This window comes from Tetrao urogallus, assembly GCF_951394365.1.
Source record: "Tetrao urogallus genome assembly, chromosome: 1".
Classification (NCBI taxonomy): domain Eukaryota; kingdom Metazoa; phylum Chordata; class Aves; order Galliformes; family Phasianidae; genus Tetrao; species Tetrao urogallus.
In genome coordinates, this window is record NC_136813.1 from 49,947,598 (window position 1) to 49,970,191 (window position 22,594).

The following is a 22,594-nucleotide window of genomic DNA, read 5'->3' on the forward strand; positions in this document are numbered from 1 at the left end:
TTTACATCTGACCATACTGCACTGACCAAGCGGTAGATCCCTCACTGAATATATGGATGGGGCTCTGTTTATACAAACCAATGACTGTCCTTGCAGCAGCTACTAATTCCCCATCGTATGCCTCTGCCTTTTCCTCGTGCTGTTACAGATGGCTGAAACTGTCCTGTTTTGGCCTTTGAATACATGACCCAAACCCAGAGAGCTTGCAGCTGTGGAGAGAAGTTTCTGCAGCTTTTCCTCTCGCTGTTTCCCTTCCACAGAGTGGCTGCCACTCCATCCCCAGGGTCTGAGCACCCCTGGGGCATCATATAGCCCTTAAAGTCTAAGCAAATCTTTAACTTTTCTGTCTTTTCTGGCATACCGTGGCTGACAGTTGGAGGTAACAGGTTAATCACTCAACCATAACAGGGAAAAATGACCAGCAGCCACAAGAAAAGAGTCCAAGGATGCCGCTGATCCCTGTGAAAATCCAGGAAACGCACCAGCGCCCAGGAGTTTCACTGGGCAAACGGAGCAGTTTCTGCTTGCACGAGCGGTGGTGCGTCCCTTGGAGACGTGAGAGGGGCAGAGGGTGAGGGCTCAAAATGCCTGAGCTGCTACCACCATAACTCAACGTGTACATTTATGTGAGAGGCCTGGCAGGGCTGCCCGAGACCAGGGCAATGGCTGGTGGCACGGGCAAGGGAAGGCTGCTTGGCTTGTGCTCCTGGTGCAGCCCTGGGAGTGAGGCCCGGGCAGGGTTCCGCTTTCCCTTTGTTGCGAGCATAGCTTTTCCATGCTACGCTTTGAACTTGGTGCTTAGAAGACATTTCTTTTGCCTCTCTGACCACTTTGTGTAGATGTGGGGTGTAATGTCTACAACTTCTGGCCGATGTCTCCCAGAAGTGGTGGCTTCAACCAGAGCTGCTATCTGACTGTGCAGAGAGCATTAGGCAGGGGAGCAGACGGGAGCCTCGGGTTGTGCTTACAAAACCTCAGCAAGGAGGAGGTGTGCCTAGCCCTGGATGGGCTGACAAACAGTTGTGACAAGCATGGGTAAAAACTGCTGCTAAGCACAGGCAGCATAAGGACTTACAGCAATCACAGGGATCCCAGGCTGGGATCTGTGGGATGGAAAGAAAATTGAAACATGTTCAAACAAGTGATCCCAGAAATCAATATTGTGACAGCCTGGGGCGTGTGACATGTCACTGGAAGGTTCCTGAAGAGCACAATGGCTGGCACGAGATGGCAGCTTCATGAGGCTTCAGTGTGCACCCTCACTCACCAGCCTGCACACAGGCACCCATATGCTCACGCCTATGCTTATGCCCGCTGTGTTGGTTTCCTTCCTGGTCACTGAAATGTTTTCCACCAACCTGCCTATCTCTAAGGACAATCTGCATTTGATGGGGCCGTGTAAGCTGGAGGAAAGTGGGAGTTGTGACTGTGTGATGAATTTCATACACGGTTTTGTTTTTGTATTTCATACAGAAATGCAGTGTTTTGCATTAGCAGTATGTTAAGCAATAACACAAATACTTCCTCTATCTGTACTGTAACACGTATGTCAAGTTTGTTAACGGATGCAGCAAACCTCTAGCTTTTGTGTGCCAGATTATGTACTCTCCATCTTTTATAGGATCAGGTTTTTCCCGTACTTCCCAGAACTATGACATAAAAAATGCTTTGGGCCATCTTTCCAAATAAGCCCTTAATCCTCAGTCAAAAAAAAAGTCATTTTTGTCAACTATCCCATAGGAAAGAAAAAAAAGAAATGAAAAAGAAAAAGAGAAAAACCAACAACAACAAACAGTCACTGCAGTAAGCACTGTTGTCTTCTGAACTCAATGAATTTGCTGTTGGAAGATTTTCTGTTTCAAACATATGCATAACACATAAGATGAGAATACCAGACACTGGAACAAAGAAAGAAACTGAATTTTTGCAGAGCTGACACAAAGTATGCAGACTGTTCAATTATCCCATTTTCTCCCAGTTTACAGCTGGAATAAGAAAGTGCAGGGCAATACTTAAATTCAAAAAAAGACCATCAAAATCAGAAAAAAGACCATATACATGGGAAGTCCCTTAGTGCTGCAAACTTCCCTTAGAGGCTGGACTTAAGTCAAAACTATTGAAAAATATCTCTCTTTCTAAATGTTGAAGTGCACTTTTGACAAGAAAAAATAAGACTAATTTTAATGCTAAATCTCTCAAAAGGAGAGATTTCACCTGACTCACAGTTGAAATGAACTAGAAAGCTAGAACAAACACGTAAATGATCCACTCAAATAAGGAGTTGGCTGATAAAAGACACCTGAAGAAAGTGAAAAACAGAAAAACACAGTGCAAATCTTCTATCATATACATTATCAGTGCAAAAAGGTTTATTTCTTTACGAGGGCAATGGAAAGGGAGGACGATGGTAATATAATAAAAGAAAATATCTTCACCTTGGAAGCACGAAAGCATTAACAAAACAGGCAGAGTACATTGTGTACTGTTCTTGGAAAATGGCTTGGAACATGATCCCGCAAAAATAAGTCCAAACAAACTTTCTCTGAAATAACATAACTGCTTCGTTTACTGCATGCAGTAGACACATGAAGGAGTGCTAGGCATCTTCCCAAGAGCTACTGGGAGCACCACACAGCATGGAGGAAGACCCCTTGCTGCACACAACCTGTACACGTGCTCCCTACCCAGAGAATTCCCATTTATTTGGTCAACGCTTTTCACTCAAGTCAACAAATCCAGCTTTTAAAAAAGATGGCCCTACTGGATGTGATTGAAGACCTAAGGCTTTATTAACTAGTTAAAATAATCACAAGTGAATTGATTTTATAACCGAATGGGTTTTCATAAAATAATAATAATAATAATAAAAAAAAAGAACACAACAAAAACAGAACAGACAAAGCTGATAAGCACATGCTTCAGTTAAAGGGGGATGATAGCAACTGGAGGTAGCAGTGGAGGAGATGGCAGCACGTGATGTGACAGCAGCAGGGCATGGCAAAGGAGGAGGCAGAAGCAAGGCACAGGACAGCAGCAGGGTGATAACTTACACTGCGGTCTTTGTACCCAGCTCTAGCAAGTCTCAGCACAGAGCTTCCCCTGCTTCCAACATGGAGGCGAGGGTCTGCTCATAAGTTCTCACCAGCTTCTCTACCTGCAAGGAACTTTTCCCCTCCCTCAGCTCCAGCTCCTTGCCCCGATTCCCATAGTGGCCCCTTGTTTACTCAGAAAAGGGCTGTGTCACCAGGATGGTGTTGTGGTTTGCTGTCACTGGCCCCACTGTTTGCTAGCCACCAGTCATCCCTGCCAGTGGCTGTGAATAGTTTCGTTTAACCAATAGCACAAAAACCACAACCTGGAGCAGAGCAGCTTCTGTAGCGTGACTTAATCTGAGAGCAAACTGGCCGGGATCAAAGAAGGTCATGGTGACAAAGTGGAGTTAAAAGTTGACTTAAAACAACACGCTCAAGCAGCTCTGAAACAAAGGGAATAAGGAAATCATGTGGCTTTTTATAGATCAATACAGCCTTTAAAATATTGATAAACAGAGGTTCAAATTAATGTGCATTTAATCTATCGGTGATACTGCTTCTTTTGATCCTGCTGGTCTGACTTCTTTTCTGAACTAGCGTAGGCATTGAAATAAGTGATAGACAGACTGGACTTGACAGAAGCACTGAGAAGAGGGGCTGCCTGCAGTCACAGCAGCAATTCCCCGATGAATAGGAGAGATCTGAAATCTGAAGGAACCAAAGGAAAGCTGACAATAACGAGGTGTGAGGAGAAAAAAAAAGGCTTTAAATATAGATTCATTTGTGAGCGTGCATGCGTGTGCAGAGGGATGTGGTCAGGTTCCTCTCAGAGAACACTGCCTTGCCAAAAATTAAAGGGTTCAAGCATACTCTGAAGCTTTTCAGGGTACGAAGCAGTGCCTCTGCTCACTTGGTGTGCCATCTGCATGCGGTTATGGGTCTCGCTGTTCCCACATATCGTGTGGTGTCCCCCGTAAGACTTGGGAAGTGTGATAGCTGGGCACCACTAAAGGCTCAAAACAACTAAAATAAGTCAAATGTGGATCCCCTTGTTAAACTTGTTGCTTCGGTGAGGCCACAGAATTGTAGGTAATAGAGTAATTTGTGTTGGAAGGGACTTCTGAAGGTCACCTAGTCCAACCCCGTCTGAAAACACAAACACTCTTGTTTTGAGAAGTCATGTGTATTTTTGGAGCCATCCGGGTGGGTACCTGTGAAAGATGACGGACTGCTCACGTCCTGCTCTGCCAATTGCTCACAAAAGGGCACAGACCAGCCATGGTGTACAAGGGCAGAGCTCAAGCTGAGCTGCAAAGTGTTCCCACTGAGGGAACGCCACGATATAAGGCTGGACTCAGCCTCTTCATCTTTCCAGCTTGCTGCAAGGATCGCTTCAGGAAACAGGCTGCTTTGGAAGGACATAAAATCTTCTAAGTTTCTCTAGAATACAGAGGTCTTTATTTGGCAAATCCATTCTAATCGCCGTTGTACAGGTCAGTGCAGGGGGACTGGAGTAAATGACTTTTAATGGTTGTTCTAACTCAAATGATTCTATGATTCTACGAGATGAAATCAGAAAGTTTCCCCCAGTTTACACTGTGATCTACGTGCATTTGGCAAAACTTCATTGTGTGTGGAGACAGCTTCTGAACTGCTGAGAGCTGCAGCTGTGCTGTTTGCCAGGTGGAATGCACCTCAAGTGAAGTAGGGGATGCATTTCTTCAAGTTTCCTGCTCAGTTTGTTAAACAGGTTATATCTATTTTTAAAAGCATTGTATTACAAACTTTCAGGGAACAACACAAGATTTTTTTCAGCAAAATTAAGCAAAGCTGAAAGAAAAGAATACTGCATTAATCTTGGTGTCAAGAAACAAAGTCTCTAATGTCCAAACACACTGCACAGAATGGGAGAGAGGAAAGTTTATTGACTCATGGAATGCAATTTTTCACTCCTTTAAAATGTGTTGGGTTGTCATTTCCTATGAAGTTCTTACTTTTGGTTGCATATATGAACCATGTAACTTACAATCATTCTTGTCCTGATGGTTTACAGAAGACAGGTAGTAATTTAATTTAATTTCTGATAGCTTTACAAAAACAATGGTGGTGACCCAACATAAGCAAGGACTGGTGATTATTAACTGATGTTCCCACTCTGATGGACTCTTTTAGTTGATACGGAACAGGGAAACAAGAAATATTGCTTTGTCTACTCTGCATTTGGAGAAGATTTAGTTGTTCTTATTTTAGGCAGCACTTTTGTGCTCTACAATTCAGAAGACTGCAAGTCTTCCCATCTGTAGCCATTCTGACCTCCTCCACTGCTAATGCCAAGCTGAGGTGCATTCCCACTGGCAGCACACCTGACCTTGGCTTGGTACTCAAGTCATACTATTCCCTGCAAGTTTGCATTACCTCTTCAACATTCAGTTTCTCAGGAAAACCCTGGCAAACAAGGAAGTCGTCCTTCAGCCTTAGAAAAATAAAGTTGTTGTTTTTTCTTTTGAACAGGTGCTCTAGGCACCCTGAAATTCATAACACAGCAGAGCCAGGAAACAGCCTCAAGTTGCCCAACCTGCGTATGGTAAAATTACAAGAAAAATTACTCCGGCACAAAGGCATGATGACCCCAGTCTGCTTATCCTGGCCACAGAACAAAAGGTGTTGTCACTCAGTGTTTAATTTATGAGGCAATAATGATTGCCCGTGATTTTGATCCTGCAGAAGCTAAAATAATATCCTGTATTTCAGACTCGTTAAGAAAACTATCCTGAAGGACACTTCTGTACATAGTAATACAATAAGCTTTTATATGTTATAAAAATTCAACTGTTGAATACTACATAACTGTTGAATACACCATTCTGATTTTAAAAACATGTGCAGTATACATTTACTAAAGCTTACTAATCAGTCTTTTAAAATGCCGTTTTTATGTCCCAGACCAGTGAGACTTGTAACAGAACAAATGAACCCCAAGGGACAGCTTTCTTACAAGAAGTTTCAAGCACCTCTCTTTCCAGGACTGAGGCAATAAACACACGCTCACTCAAACGACTTAGCATAAAACTGCATTAATGCGGTGATCTGCTCAATTCGCATACAGACATGAGCAGGCATCTGACACCCAGTGACCTGTAGAATTCAAAAATATCCCTGAGTCATAGCTGGTCCCAAAACATGGTAAGAAGAAACCAAGCAATGGCTACGCCTTTCACTCTACCACACAGCTTGAAGGTAACTAAGACAGTGTGAAGGATGATGGCAAGAAGGCAGAGGTGGAGTCTGAGGGGAAATACAGGCCAGTATTTATGTGCCCATCATGCTCCTAGAACAGCAGCTGGGAGAAAAGAGGCCATGATTTCCTGAAGTTGAAGACCCTGGAGTTAAGATCATGACTGAAGACCTTGTTGTTGCACAGGAGAGAGAAGCTGATGTAGCATGGGGACAAACACAACCTCACAGATGAGTGTTTTCCAACAGCTAATCCCTACAGATACTTGCCAGTGCAAAGAACATGCCACGGGGGAAGAGTATCTATTGCAGCTTCTGCTAACCTTCATCTGAGTAAACACTCAGTTGTGCATGATGTCTTTTTGGGTTTGCACCACCAGAGGTGAGATTAGAAGCTTAACATTTCGCTCTGATTTTGGGTGAGAAAGACAGCAATGATCAAACAAATGACGCAAACATCTCCAGAGGTATTTCAGGAGCAGCAGTGTCAGGCTAGAAAAGAACAGGAGGCTTTCTCTGGAGCTAAACTGAGACTCTCGCGTACACCAAAGACACTTTATATTTCTCTGGGTAAAAAAGGGTACAGGCGAATGGGCTTACAAATTAGGCCTGCTTGGTAGGTCTTTGGTCACAAGCAGTGAGTAGGTTGAAGGTGGAATTAATATCACCTGTCCTCAGCCACCTGCCCAGGCTTCCTCTGTGGTCAGTGGAGGTAGATGGATACTGGTCCAGGAGACATGGATTTGTACTGTATATCACAGCCAAAGCCCAGCTCTGTCCAAAGTAGAGAGCCTGGGACAGCAGAAGTGATTGCTGAAGGTCACAGCAGGGAATCTGTTCCCTGTGCTTGATGGAAAGATCCTCTTCCTCCTTCTCTTCCTCCCAGGGCTCAGATTTGGCCCTAGAGGTATTAGTAAGCATGCTCAGTCTGCCCTCCTGCTTTCAATCTAGCAGCACACTGGAAATCTTGCCAGGGCCTTGGCCAAAAGCCGCCCAGGCAGCAGATCTTGGATCCAACACCTGACACTGACCCAAGCAGCACTACCAACAAATGTACAGGTGAGCTTCTCACACCAGGAGCATGCAATTACCCAGATTTGGGATTGAATCTCTGACTTTCTTCCCATCACCAAGACCTCAAAGTGCTATGAGGGGGAAATAAAATAAACAACTTTTAAATGTTGTGTCTGCTGCCCTGCCCTCCAACAAATAAATCATGCTGACACATAGATGAGACTTTGGTCTAGAGCCATACCCTCTTCCTTGACCCAGGAGCACTTTTTTTCTGAGTGCTGGGCACAGCTGACACCACAGCAGTGTCCTGCAGAGCCCGGCTCAACCTGCTGGGCACCAACAGTTCAGTTTTGAGCCCCTCACTACAAGAAGGACATTGAGGCTCTGGAGAGTGTCCAGAGAAGGGCAGTGAAACTGTGAGGGGGCTGGAGCACAAATCTTATGAGGAGCAACTGAGGGAACTGGGATTGATTAGTCTGGAGAAGAGGAGGCTCAAGGGAGAACTCATTGCTCTCTACAATGACCTGAATGGAGGTTGTGGTGAAGTGAGGGTCAGCCTCTTCCCCCAGGTAACTGACAGGACAAGAGAAAATGTCCTCCAGTTATGCCAGGGAAGGCTCATGTTGGGTAGTAGGGAAAAAATCTTCTCCAAAAGAGAGGTGATGCACTGAAATGGGCTGCCCAGGACAGGGCAGTGGTAGAGTCACAGTCCTTGGAGGTGTTCAGGAACCGTGTGGATGTGGCACTGAGGGATGTGGTCAGTGGGTCGATGGGGATGGGCTGACTGTTGGGCTAGATGACCTCAGAGGTCTTTTCCAACCTCAGTGATTCTATGAACAGGCTGACAGCAGCCTGCTGCCACTGGGCCCTGACGGGTGCCTAAGGGTACGCCCAGCCCTCGCTGGGTTTTTCCTTTCTTTTCTCTCCTTCCCCCACCCTCCCCCCGTCGTGAATGGCCATACAGCAATAAGGTACTCATATCCAGGTTTGTTTCCACATGGCAAAATCAAACAGCATTCATCACCGTAGAATGATGTAAATGTGGCTTCTTATCCTCCAGTGATTGCCTGTCTGGCAAAAAGCTTCAGAAAATGTAACAATAGTTTTGAAACAAACAGGCGGAAAGTAAAGACCGGCAGTGTACTTTCCACATCAATAGCAAATACACTACTGATGTGGAAAGCAAACAGCTCCTGACCAGAGGAGGGCCGGGCAGATGGTTTCGCCCCGCGGGCTGCGGCAGGGCTCGGTACAGCCGCCGCTCACCGCTGGCATTGCAACACGACGCCGAGCCCGAGCAGCGCTGCCACCTGCGCGCGGGTGGCAGAGGGCTGAGAACCCCTTCCTGCAGTCGGTGAGGGGCGTTCCGCAGGGCCGGCACGGCGCACGGCCGGCCCAAGGGGCAGCGAAGCGCTCGGACGCGCGGACCCCCGCCGCTCGGTGTAAGCGGAGGGGACTTGGGCGGGGCGGGGTGGGGCGAGGGAGGGGGCGCGGCTTCCCGGCGCAGCCGGCGCCGATTGGTCGCCGCCCCTCAAGCCCCGCCTCACCCTCCGCTCCGCGGCCCCGCGCCGCTCGTTCGCCGCCCGCTGCTGCCGCCGGGCCCGATGGCGAGCACGTCGGCGGAGATCGTCGCCTTTCTGCTCACCATCTCCGGCTGGGTGCTGGTGTCCTCCACGCTGCCCACCGACTACTGGAAGGTGTCTTCCATAGACGGCACGGTCATCACCACCGCCACCTTTTGGGCCAACCTCTGGAAGACCTGCGTGACCGACTCCACCGGCGTTTCCAACTGCAAGGATTTCCCGTCCATGCTGGCTCTCGACGGTCAGAACCCTCCGCCTTCCGCCCCGGCTCCCCCGGCTCCCCCGGCCCCTGCACCGCAGTCCGTGCCTGCACCGCGATCGCGCGTTGGGGCGAGCGGGGAGCGTCCCGGGACCGCGTCGGGGCGCAGCGCTCGGGGTGATGCGGGCATGGGGTTATAGCGGTGTGTTGCGCTGCTTTGCTCGGTTCTTCTTAACTGGGATGTGGCCGCTCGATGGGCGGACGGCGGCGTTGGGCTTTCCCGGAGCAGAGCTCGGAGCTGCAGCGCCTGGAGCCGAGGGATGAGGCGGGTGGGTGCTGCGCTCCGTGCCCGCTGGGGGGGGATATGGCCGATCGCTGCGGGGAACCGAACGCTGCAGCCCGCACAGCGAGCAACTTGCCGCCAGTTAATATGATAGCTTCGGGAGAAAGAGTGAAAGTGCGGCCGGCCCTGGTTTATAGCCTCAGGAGTGGCTGTCAATAAAGGGAGGAGAGGTTTTTAAAATAATGGCACCTTTTCCAAGTTTCTATGGTCATAAAGGAATAAACTATATAGCCTGCCCGTGGCTTTGATATTCCAAAAAAAAACAACAACAACAACAAACACGGTTCTGCCTCCAGGGCACTCCCTGCGCAGGGTCCAGGGCTGGCCCACTTCTTGGGAAAGTTCATTGAGGAAACATCTGCTAGTGGGACACTGATGCTGCTACAGCAGGGATTAATGCTGCCATTAAGCAAATGAGTCCCAGTATCAGAAAACCTTGAATCTCAGGACGTGCAAGAGGTCAGGGTGCAGGCAGCCTTCAGGCATCTGTGCTTCAGATGCTGCCTGTGGATGGAGGAGTATTGCACCCAGAACCCGTCTGCCCCAGCCCCATGGTGGCAGAGGGCTTTGCTGATCCCACAGTGGAGTGGAACAGTGGCACCACTCAGGGGCTTGGTGTAGGAACCAGTGTTTTCCAGGCTTTGGTGAGGAGCTGTGCTCTGTGAGGGAGCACTGCATGATCACCGCTGAGTGTTGGACCCGTGGCATCCGTTGTTCAGCTGCTTGGTTTGCAGTGGGTGGATCTGGTTTTAGAACGAGAGAGGCAAAGTTGCAAACAAAGTATGTGGGAATGTTTAAAATCCTCACCCCCCCACCCACCCCAAACAGGAAAAAAAGAAAACAGTGAAGCCCCTTTTACTCCCCACAAACCCAGTTCAGACCTAGAAAACATTGTGTTCTGGGTGACATGTCCCAGTTCTCCAAGAAATGAGTGTCTGAGGCAGTTGTCTGTGCAGGCGTGCATCTGGCAGAGCATCTGAATCCACATCTGGACAGGGCTCATCCCATCCTCATGACAGAGGCTGTTTGATAGTTTGGCTTCAGTGTCCTTGATCCGTGTCTTCAAGTGAGGCCAAGATACTGGTGTGCAGGCACAGTAAAGGAGGCGTGGGATGCACATACAGCAGTGTGACCCCCAGCACACGGTAGGCCAGCTGAGGGTCTTGCTGCAGTCAGAGCTGCCTCTGGGCTATTGCCTGGCCCCAGCTCTGCTTCTCACAGCAACGGACTCTGCTGTGAACCCGCATACCTTCTCACCCTCACCCTTCCCTGGTGTTGCAGTGTGGCAGCTCAACCTCAGATGGTGGACCCAGGGAAAGCAAAAAAGGACAGATCTGGTGCCCATTCTGTCCCAAGAGAGCAGTTCTTGGTGAGCAGAAGCAGCAAACCCTATAGAGCATGCTCCATTCCTTGAAGTGGTGGGGCAGGACTGGAGAGATGCTTGGACACTCCTGTGGGGTGCAGGAAAAGGGTTGCCTTCTTCAGAAAGTGTTGTAGCTTGGGTTAGGAGTAGCCAGGGGTCACTCCCTGTTCCCAGTTTCTGATGTGCATCATGGAGTGCAAATTCCTGGCAGTGACATGGCAGCAGGGCAGCACTCAGGCTTTGGGGCCATCGCACTGCGCCACTGGCCGCTGGAGAAAATTACCTGTGTTCCTTTCCACCTTCATGCATTCTTGTATAGTAAACCTGGCCAACCACTGTTAAGGGCTGGCCCCTTATTACAGACCCCATGTTTTGTATGTGAGCGTAAGTGTTCTTGCAGGACTTCAAATCATTTTGGGTTTGCTTTTGCTGGTCGTAGACAGAAACTTGGTAGTGAAACCGCCTCCTAATGCTGTATCCGTTACCGTGTTCTCAGCAGTGTATCCAGTGACCTTTAGAAAGAACACAGCTGAACAAAAATTTACTTATGATATAAAAGAAGGTATTGGAGCTTAGAAAAACATACAAAGGCAATGGGTGTGTACTTTTAGAAGGAACCTGAGCTGTATCTGTAAGGTAACCACTGCTACTTCACATGATGCAGACTGCAAGGTGCTGCTGCGGGTATTCATTGTGAAAGTGGCAACCCCCCGTAACAGTATGCAGATGTTTTTGTGAGAATCATACAATATGAATGTGTGAATTCCTCATAGCTCTTTGAGAGCATGAGAGGCAAGCATGAGAGTGGTGAGGCAAGAAAGATGATAGCCCAACAAGATTAATTTGAATGCAAGACAAAACACATTTGTTTGAAAAAAATACTTGAAATAGGTTTCTCTTGGAATGCTGCTAAACATGACTTTATGAGTAATACATGTTTGTCTACTTGTCTGTTTCAAACATATGGCTTCTCGTTGCTTCAGAGCTTTGTTTGGGTGGTCAGTGCGTACATGACAAGGTACCAGCTTCCTGGAGATGCTGATGAAAGTATGCATAGCACATTTTTGGGAAGGAGACAATCTTTGGTAGTAGAAGATTCCCACTCTCTGCATGATGAACCTTGGTTCTTGCTTTCCAGGAAGCAAAGAAAAGGTGCAGTTACATTCACAGCTGTAAGTGGCCTGTTTTATCCTAGGTCCGAGCAGTTGGGCTGAGTTTGATCCTGAGATTGATTTCACCCTTTTATGCATGCTGTTGCCACAGTCAGCTTGGTAGAAGCAACAAAGCCTTCTACTCTTCTATGTTTTTGGCGTAGATTATGACCATTTCAGTTATTTGGTTTTAAAAATGTGTGGCAGTTGGATAATTGCTGTGGTGAGCTGAAACAAGTCCCACTTCACTTGGCCTGCAGAATTTGGTGAAATATTTAGTGAGGAAGGTTATTCATTCAGCAGAGCTGAGCCGTGCTCCAGCTCATGCAATTATAGTTGAAAATGATTTCTGTTGAGTGAGTTAATCATTTCTCGCTGTCTCACCCCCTCTACCTATTTTAAAGCTGTGTATTGACCTTCAGTAACAACTGAATTTCAACCATGTCGTTCCTAGCATATGCTGGTTATTTTGGTTGGGGTGAATATTTATTGCTTCTCCTCGGAGGCTCAGGCATAAATAAAGGTTTAGAGGACCTCTGGGTGGATGTGTTCATGGTTCAGCACCTTAATGCGTCAATTAACTACTAACGGTGTCAATAAATTGGACCTGTCAAAAATAATAGTTACCTCACCTGTTTGCATCTCCTGCTTCACCCAGGTGCTACGAGAAATATGTTGTATGGAAAAGTAATAAAGACAAATTTTTCCATGCCTACTGTAGTAAAAATTAGCAAAGCAAGGGCACGGTCTTCAGACCTGTGCCTTTATAAACTGAGAGAGCCACATTTTGAAGTCTTACCAACACTCTTTACCTACTGACATCTTTTGGGTTTTGCCTGAGGGGGAAAAAAAACAAAGGAGTAAAGTTACAGAATTTGACACAGAAGAAGTTTTAATTATTGCTGGAATTTGAAGCGAGCTGTTTGGGAGTGCAATTTTATTTCACTGTTGAGGAAACAGTTTACTTAGCAGTGGTAGTCATCTCACCTGGTATTAGATAACCACCAAATAGCTGTGAGTCACCCTTAGGCTCACTTTACAAAGCTTGCAGAAAAAAATTACGTGTAATTAATATGATCTATTGTAGATATAGCTCTGTTAGAATTAGGTGAATTATGCCTTAGAAATGACAAGTTTTATAAACTGGTTGTACAGTCCAGTGAACATCAAAAGATGTGCTCTACTTATTAATTTCTTGCAGATCCCAATGAAAAAGTAAAATATCTTACATAGGACCTGTGAGAGGTGCTCAAGGCAGATGGTAATCTTTAGATGTGGTTTCGTATATCTTCAGTCTGTAATTCTTCAGCTGGATTTGTCTCAAATCTTGTCAGAATCCCTATACTGCAGGATGTTGTGGTGCTTCTCTTTTCCATTCAGTAGTATTTCAGGTGAAAGCATCTCCTTTGAATGCCATAGGATGATGTATGAGATTTTTGATTACAGGTTTAGGGATACAAGAGGGACCTACTCAGAGAGACACTTGTTATGGTTCCTGACTCAGGGCTGGAGACTCTTCAGTGCTGAGTGGAGAAGGAGAAGATCAGAAGCAGCAGCAGTTGCCTAACTAAGGTTTCAGGAGAGCAGAGGAAGAGCTACCCTTTTTCTTTCTGCTACAACACTGGGAAGTACTACTCTTCACTTATATTCAAAAGGTTTGGAGGTACAGCAACGTGCCACTAAACATTTCTGCTTGAAGCCTTTTAACCTAGGCTATTTCACAATTACTAAGGGAAAATATAAGCCTTATCAAATTATTCTGCGTCAATGTGCTAATCTGGAATGGGCTGCTCAGGGAGGTGGTTGAATCACTGTCCCTGGAGGTGCTCAAGAAGCGTTTAGATGTGGTACTAATGGACACAGTTTAGTGGGGAAATATTGATGGTGGGTGGGCAGTTGGGCCAGATGATCTTAGAGGTCTTTTCCAATCTTGGTGATTCTATGATCCTATGACTCTAGTAGATAGACTCAGCACAACAGAAAGGGAAAAAATTGATTTCTATGCAAATAGCAAGATAAGTTTTCAGCTCAAAGCTTGAACGTGGTAGTAATACTGAAGTAACACCTCATTAAGGAAAAATATTTTGAAGTGTGTTTCTGTAAGAATGAAACATTTCTTCAATGTCTTTTATCGTTTATTTTTTTTCTAAAAATACAAATTGTTAGGTATTATTGCATATAGAAGATAAGGGCTATTAACGTAATTGTAGATATCTAAAAATTAGAAGTCAACTCTGAGCTGGTTACCCCATGTTTCATTTATTATCAGTAGTGTAATAAAGGTTTCTCCAATGGACAGCTCATCCAGCTACCGTAGGAGTGTGTCTTATAGCTCAGACTTTAATTTTAATGACTGTGTTAGACACCTGAGCAGGCATAAATGGCTCTCAAATTCCAACATGAGAGTCCTATGACAGTTACGGTTATTAAATTGTACACTGCATTTAGCAGGATGGGTTACGGAATCGTGTTATAGGCATGCAGATGGATGTAGATAAATGCCACTGGGTTTTGTTCCAAGACATGCAGTGAGCACCTGAATTCTGTAGGACTGATAAAATGCAGCATTATATCCTACAAAATGCAGTGTTAGAGAATGAGAGAATGGCTTGAGTTGGAAGGGACCTCAAAGATGATGATCTAGTTCCAACCCCTTGCCATGGGCAGGGTTCCCAACCTCTAGATCAGGCTGCCCAGGGCCTCATCTAACTTGGCCTTGAATGCTTCCAGAGATGGGGCATCTTGTGTGCTGTGTCTTATGCAAAGTTGTGAATCAGCGAGTTTTTTTAAACATTGTTCAAACATGGAGTCGTCATCCTGAAACTGATGTTCCTCCAACAGCAACCAAAGCGAATGCCACTAATGAGTGTAGAAGAAGGGCAAGCACCTGTGATGGCCTTTTGCAGTTCAGGGACCAGCCAGCCAGACACACATTTCTTCTAACTGAATTTATCCCATCTCTTTTTGCAGCTGTGTACACCTCTAGCATCCAGATAGCCTATGGAAAAGAGTCCCACAGCTTCATTATATGAACAGTAACACCTTTTGGTTTGAATCCATGGCCGTCTGTTTTCATTAAATGTCCCCTAGTTCCTGTTCTAATAAATTAATTTTCTACATATTAAGGGCTTTTATGCAGGGTTTTTTTTGTTTGTTTGTTATTCTCTGAAAGTAGGTGTAATAAGCAATGGAAACCTGGCTTGGCTCTCAAGATTTCCACCCACTGGAGATCAAAGAGAAAAGAATGAACGCATGCATAATGGAAGCGCATTTCCATTTTAAATGAGATGTAGTAGGTTATGGAGAAAAACGTCTTGTGACAGTTACTCAACTGTGTAAGACTGTGGCGTTCCACGCAGTGGACAGTACTGTGTGATTATCACAGTGTTTAACTGTGAAAGAAGAAAAGGACAGGTAATCTCTTGTCCTGTGGGAAAGTCCAGCTGCTGGGCGGTTCGGTTTGGAGCAGCCTCAGCTGGCATGGCAACACAACTGAATGCAGTGGCAAGGCACATGTCCAGTAGTTTGCTTTATCTGAAGGATCACTGCTATCCATGACGCTGAGAATGTATTTGGACTCCTTGCATAACAACGATCTTCTTAGCTGATCCAAATGAGATCAGAGTGGCACGTCCAGCCTGCTGCCACTCCTATTGCATCTATGGCACATGCACATACAAGACTTCCTGTGCTCTGAGAAGCTCTGCAACCTGTGACAGGCGCTGTGCTCTTCAAAACCCAGCGGTCCAGCCTCTTGCTGATGCTATGCTCAGTGCCACAGGATTATTTCTTCCAGCTCTGATTGCCGTAGTATGTTTCTTATGTGCTGGGCTCACATGGCGATGCCCACTGGAGAACACTGTCGTGCCATCGCCTAGAAGAACACGCTCAGTAATCAGGTGGCATTACTCCAGCCAAGGTTTGATTCTGTTTGAAATAACTAATTAATGCCTGTTCCTGTGTGAGATGAGGGAAGCTGTAGTGAAACCCGGTGTGGTCCATGCCCTCACATGAATCTTACCCCTTCTCATTGCAGGTTATATCCAAGCCTGCAGAGGACTGATGATCTCCGCTGTCTGTCTGGGTTTCTTCGGTTCCATTTCTGGACTGGTTGGGATGAAGTGCACAAAAATCGGCGGCTCTGATAAAAATAAAGCAAGAATAGCTTGTTTAGCTGGACTGATTTTCATACTGTGTGGTAAATATACCTTACTTCTCTAAGTTTGTGTCTTTGGAGTCATACCAGAGCTTTGCACACACCGTTCTACGCCACTTCATCAGCTTCAGGGTGAGGCCCAAAGCTTCTCCGCCCATTCCACTGAATGGTTTGTCTTATGCTTTTCAGGGCTGTGCTCCATGACTGGTTGTTCCCTGTATGCACACAGGATTACGTCTGAGTTCTTTGATCCTACTTATGTTGCACAAAAGTAAGTACTTTCCTATACCCATAAATCTTTTGAAAAAGTATACCTTAAGTTTTGTGCTGCACGCCAGAACCCATCTATACAGAAAGCAAATGCTTCTCCTGTTGGGCAGAAAGGGAAAGTGGGATGCAGTTTATTTGATCATGTTTTCCAACTGCAGTGACTGTGCTGAAATGCAATGAGCTAACACCTCTCTGTAGAACGATGGGCTTGTAGTCTTTGTGCCCAGGCTTATCACAGCTTGGTGGGGCTCTGCAGCACTTGTTCCAGAGCCTACTGTGCTGACTGGAGTAAGCTTACGTTTATGTCAAAGGTGCAAAAAAGGCATTTCACAAGACAGAGGCACTCATTAGGTGTGTAATTCCATAGGAAAGGAAGAAAATATTTATCTATGCTTTTGATAGAAGATAGTTTCCATAACACTGTTGAGGAGTGCATGATCTTAATTCCATTTGAAGGGATTTTTTTTTTTTTCCCCCGACATATTTTCAAATCCAGATGGCTAAAATTTGGATCATAAAATCACAGAGTGGTTTGGGTTGGAAGGGACCTTAAAGCCCATCCTGTTCCAACCTCTGCTGTGGACGGGGCTGCTACCCACCAGCTGAGGCTGCCCGGGTCCCATCCAACCTGACCTTGAGCACCTCCAGAGATGGGGCATCCACAGATTCTCTGGGCAGCTGTGCCAGTTCCTCATCATCCTCTGAATAAAGAATTTCCTCCTAATATCTGATCTAGATCTCCCTTTTTTTTTAATTTAAAACCACTCTCCTTTGTCCTGTTGCTACGTGAGTAAAAAAGCGAGACATCCTCCTGTTCATAAGCTGCCTTTAGGTACTGAAAGGCTGCAGTGAGGCCTCGCAGGGGCCTTCTTTTCTCCAGGCTGGATCATGAACCTTTTCAAAACCCATGATCATACAAGACTAATGTCAATTCTTTGACTATACTTTCTGTAATTGAACATAAGGAAAGAACTTGTGCTTACCCAACAGCGGAATCCTTACCAGAAATAGTCATCCATAAAGACTCTCCTTAGAGCTGTGAATGCTTAGAACTTTCAAAGGCAGAAATTCATTCATGAGCCAATGTTTGAATTTTGGAAGCATGTTTTATCCACCCAGATTGAAAACATTGGCTGCAAATTAGAGCATCATAGGCTTTCACACCGTGGTTTCTTACGTAATGTAAACTTATCTTTAAAGAGAAGATTTTCAAAACGTTCTTTATGTTGACTCCAGAATATGTCAATCACTGGATATAAATTTCCTTGAGATCCAAGTAATGTATCCTGAGCCTCTCCTTTACTTTTTGATGGAAAGAAGGCAGTTTAACTGACTAAATACCTTTAGTTGGTATCACGTTTGCAGCAGGGCTGACGCTGCTTCTCTTGAAAACAATTTCATAATACTTTCCTCCTTAATTCTCCTATAGTTTCAGCTTGTTTGATACGTTAAGGACAGGATCCAAAGGCCACCAAAAGCTACAAGGATGTGAGCTACTGTGAAGAAAATGGAGTCTGGCTATGCAGCCACAAGTTAATTATTCATCAGGCTTGCTGTTTTCAGTGAAAAATACTTCGGCTGTTGCCAGAATTCCCTTTCCTTCATTGTGTTCCTGTACAGTTTGGTTGGGAAAAAAACAGGCAGAGCTCATGGCAAAGTTTCACTGTGAACAAATGAGAAAATAAAGGTCATAAATCATCTTTTGAAGAAATTACATTTTTTCCTGAAAGAAATAGCATAGCACAACTGCCAGCACACATAATTGCAACTACAAAGAAAACAGTGGAGAGGGAAATTGTAATTGGACTTGCACATGGTGTGCATGAGGTGTAGCTCATGCAGTGATCTTATGTCAGATTAAGATAAAGGTAGCATTTGATTCCTTTCTCTCTAAGTCAATATGAAATTTATAGGAGCAATTTATTTTGCTGCCTTCTGGGAACTCTTACTTTGATGTACCTTGCAGGAGCATTGAATATGCCTTGCTAGCATACTGTTGGAATTTGGCTTTTGTCTTCACTGAGAGAGGTTGCTGCATTGGTTTCAGCTGTTCACTGCTTGCTGCACATTTTCATCTGTCGTTATTCTGGTGGTGTCCAAGAGAGGCTCGAGATACTGTTAGTGGAAAATGTTGGGAAAACATGGGATGTTTAGCATCCTTTTAGCTGTCTTTGGATGGCAAAGAGGTGCCCTGAATGCATACATGTGCAGGAGGAATCAGAGGGCTCCCCAGAGACACTTCTGGTTTGAATTTGTGCATAGCTGAGAAATAACAGTTACTCTAGGATACCCTGAAGTTAGACTTACTTAGAAAGAAGTCTTACACGGGATTTTATGTTCCAACACAGTAGTTTGATTACGGATGTAACACTGCTCCAGAAGTGTTGTTTGAGCGCACACAGTAACACAGAGACTTGGTGACTCTGGACACCTTGGTGCTGGATTTCATTTATCTTCAGACATGTCTAGTAGAAAAAAAATCTGTGCATCTCTCCGATGCACTGCCTTGCTTATGTTACTTCCAGAGCTCATCTTCAGAGACTGTTTTGTCACTTTACTACTTCCAATAAAAGCTGTGCTAGCCTTCATCCTTTTTGTCCATTGCCACAATTTGAATTCATGACCATCATCGTTCTTCCAGATGAATAGGCTGAGTTTATCCAAACAACCTGACTGACTTCCCTTTTTTGGAGAGAATCATTTCCCCTCGACCTTCTTTTCTCTGGATTGGTGGAGTTCACACAGGCCCCCTTGGCACTGTCCTGCTGTCACATTGCTCCGAACCTGCTTATCATTTTCCATAAAGTGTAAGAACTAGACATTTAAAATATATATTTCCATTGGATAGTTGTGTTGATTTGCTGGGTGGTTAGGTTTGTTCTGTACATACGTCCCAGAGTTCACCCAGTTGGCTAATGAAGCTATAACTGATTTGCTTCATGGTCCCAACATATCTGATAACCAGGATGTTTTCTTTACTGATATTAATACTTACTTTTGTCTCAGGAATTCTGCCTCTTTGGATTATAATAAAATATCTGCTCCCAACCTGGGTGAGTGTAGCTGGAGGTAGCTGTAGTAGGTGGGGGCTGTGTGAGGCTTTGGAGACTTTGGAGTGTGGCTACTTTGAGCCTTACAGGCAAGAACCATAAAAACAGAAGACTTCCTTTAAGGGTTTTAATGATAAAGAGAGAAGGAAAAAATAAGGAATAGAGAAATTTCTTCTCCTCTTATTAGTACTTTTTTTCAAGAGGCATCAAAGTACAGGATGTTTTTAATCCAATCTATATTGGATTTTGGAAGGTGGGGTAGGATTGACTTCTTGGCTACTAAAAAAACCTGGAAGACTGGATTAGATAAAATCCAGGGAGCCATACACAGGTTGACATGCAATTGAAAATTCCTTGTAAGCACCAGTGTATATCAAAAAGTCTTTTATCTGTCTGAAGATGTGAAGGAAGGACCAATTAGGCCAGCTCTGCCACTCATTAACATGGCATACCGCCATCACCCAGGAACGGTCTATACATGCCAACTGCTTATGCATGTTATAATAAATGTTGCTTAGAAAGTACAAACAGTCCCAAGACCAAAGGCTGGGTTCCATGCCTTCACTTCCCAACTGTTACGAAAAAGGCAGACCACCTTTTTCTACCCAATTAAACCCAATTTAATATTAACCTCTGTCCAACTGAGGAGCTGCAAGAGGGAAAGTGGCAATTGATTATCTTGTATGACTCACATGAGCCTCAGGCCAATAGTTCATGCTGAAAATGAAGTAGTGTTTCCCATGTTTTAGGCAAATGGTCTGTCTGTGGAGTTGTTACAGCAACAGCCTTCCTGGGTCTGGGTCCAACTGTGTCCTCCAGCACCCAGTGCTCTGCGCTGGCTTCTGAGGGGTGCCCAGCTGCACACCATGCACTGCGCTGTGCGTGGAGGCATCCTCACATGTGGCTCACACTGTGCCACTTCCCATCTGTGCTCATCGCTTTGATCCACCTCTGTTGGAGCACACCGAAAAAGGCACTCGAGGCTGTGATTCAGCAGGTGTACTTTGGAGTCGAGTGCGTATTTCTTGAGTGCTGACTGTAATGAGATCCTGGGTGATGAACTCTGATGCAGATATCTGCTTTCAATCAGAGAACTCCCAGACCTTGAACAGACAGAAACCTGCTCAGTCGTCTGAAAACTGTAGCACAGGGGTGGAATAATTTGAATGAGAACTTTATGTAGTAGTGGAGTCACTGTCCCTGGAGATATTCAAGGACTGTACGGATGTCGCACTGAGGGACGTGGTTAGTGGGCATGGTGGAGATGTGTTGATGGTCAGACTGGATGACCTTAGAAGTCTTTTTCAACCTCAGTGGTTCTAGGAATCCATGATTGCACCTGCCTATGATATGTATGTATACAAACATCATGTATACTCAGTCCAGGGCATGGATGTGGAGAGGGAGAAATGCAGAGAGACGGAGGGGAGTGTTAATCAGAGCTGTAGGCAGCTGCTCAAGTCATGGGGCTGAACGGCCTCAGAGGAAGACTCACTGGAAGCTGCAGTCAGGACTGGGATACAGTGGGAACAAACCTGCATTGTTTCAAGGGGATGGGAGCCATACAATATAAAAGGGGGCCAAAGAATCAGAGCCTCTCAGCCATCAGTCTTGAAGAGAGCTGGGAGGCGAGGCGACCCAGCTGGCTGCAGCAGTGTGCCATGGGACAGATCTGCCTCATGTGCATGAGGGAAATAATGGAAAAAATCTAGCTGAGCATCACAGCTCAGCTGACTTTGCACGAAGAATGTCTGTCAACTGAAAAAATATATATGAAGAAAAAAAATCAGTTTTTCTACTCTGAAAAAGAATGTTAAATTAATTCTCTGTTAAATGCATTTATTAACTCCTGTAGGTATGAATTAGGAGCAGCTTTATTCATTGGATGGGCTGGAGCTTCACTCTGCATCATTGGTGGCAGTATATTCTGCTTCTCAATAGCTGAGAACAGTAAATCTTCAAGGTAAAACCCAAGTTGCACTTAATGAAATAAATCAACATAGCACCTTTGTACCTGCTGTATGTATGCAGTTTGATTACTTATCAGAAACACTTTGCTGTGAGGTCAGAAAAGGATTGTGTGCTTGAAAGAAAATAATGGGATTCTAGGATAATTTTCTTTCCATCATTCATGTAACGAATGTAATTAAGAAAAGCTACTTTCTCAGTACAAATACTGGTATTATAAATACTCGATACATTTGCTATAGCCGAAAAAAATTCGTGCACAGATGGAGGAGGAGTGTTCAGGGATCCTTACATGAATTGACAAGCTTCTTTATTCCCAAATCATCAGATAAAAAGGGAACGAGCTGGGAGAAGAGGGATGGTAGTAAAGAGGCACAGCTGGAGGAGTTACTGCTCACCTAATGTCTGCTACAGCCTCAGTATTTCATCTGATCTGGCACCAGTTTACTTGGCTGTGAATGAGGAATATCAGTCTGTATCAAGGGGAATTACAGGAAACGCTGGAGGGGAAATTGAATGAGAGCACACAGGGGAGGGAGGTGTCACCTGCCTCCAGCAGGAGGAGCTTCACGTTGCCATACCTTCATTCTAGCCTTATAGCACTACAGTGCTTGGGTAAGAGATGTTACCAGTCTGTGAGATGACTGTAAATGGCCGATTCTCTTCTCTTTGCAGGAGAGCGTATGCATATAATGGAGCCGCATCTGTGATGTCGTCTCGTACAAAGGTTCACAACAGTGTCCCAGACCAAACCTCACCAAAGCACTTTGACAAGAACGCTTATGTTTAAGTGTACTTTTCTAAGATACAAAGCCAGTTTAAAAAATGAGTGTGTATGTTTCATTCAGGGTGATTTCCCCCCCCACCTCCCCAAAACACAATGGAATTACCACAAAGACAATGAATTTGTAAGGTATTATCTTGCCGCTTTTTCCACGTTGATGTAAATTTTATTATATTTTAAGATTGATGTTTGTATTATAAAGTTTATACCTGCAAATCATGCATTGATGCTGCTTTCTAAAAAAAAATAAAGAGGGTATTTACAGATGCAGTCTGTCGGTTGCTTTGGCAGTGGCAATTGCATGCACTGTATTTACTGTTGTGCATCACTGCAGCTGATTCTCAGATGGGTTCAGTGCAGGACAAAACGGTCATATGCTGTGCAGGTTAATATGTAGAATGTCTCACCACTGATCAGCAGAGACGTTGGAATCGCAGAGGACATTGT

At 45.1% G+C, this 22,594-nt stretch overlaps 1 protein-coding gene across 3 annotated transcripts in view; it reads left to right on the forward strand.

Annotated features, from left to right (window-relative positions):
* The window catches only part of CLDN10 (claudin 10), a gene marked incomplete at both ends in the record, with an annotated part of 62,100 nt that extends 39,947 nt beyond the window's left edge, over positions 1-22,153 (forward strand). The window contains 5 exons of one of the 3 annotated variants that reach the window (XM_079535549.1): positions 8,885-9,104; positions 15,956-16,117; positions 16,265-16,346; positions 21,251-21,358; positions 22,039-22,153. In XM_079535549.1, coding sequence (XP_079391675.1) covers positions 8,885-9,104; positions 15,956-16,117; positions 16,265-16,346; positions 21,251-21,358; positions 22,039-22,153 — 687 coding nt within the window. Of the gene's footprint in view, positions 1-8,884; positions 9,105-15,955; positions 16,118-16,264; positions 16,347-21,250; positions 21,359-22,038 lie in introns of those variants that run through there. The other 2 variants (XM_079535550.1, XM_079535551.1) reach the window with 2 other exon arrangements.
* Positions 22,154-22,594: the final 441 nt, after the last annotated feature.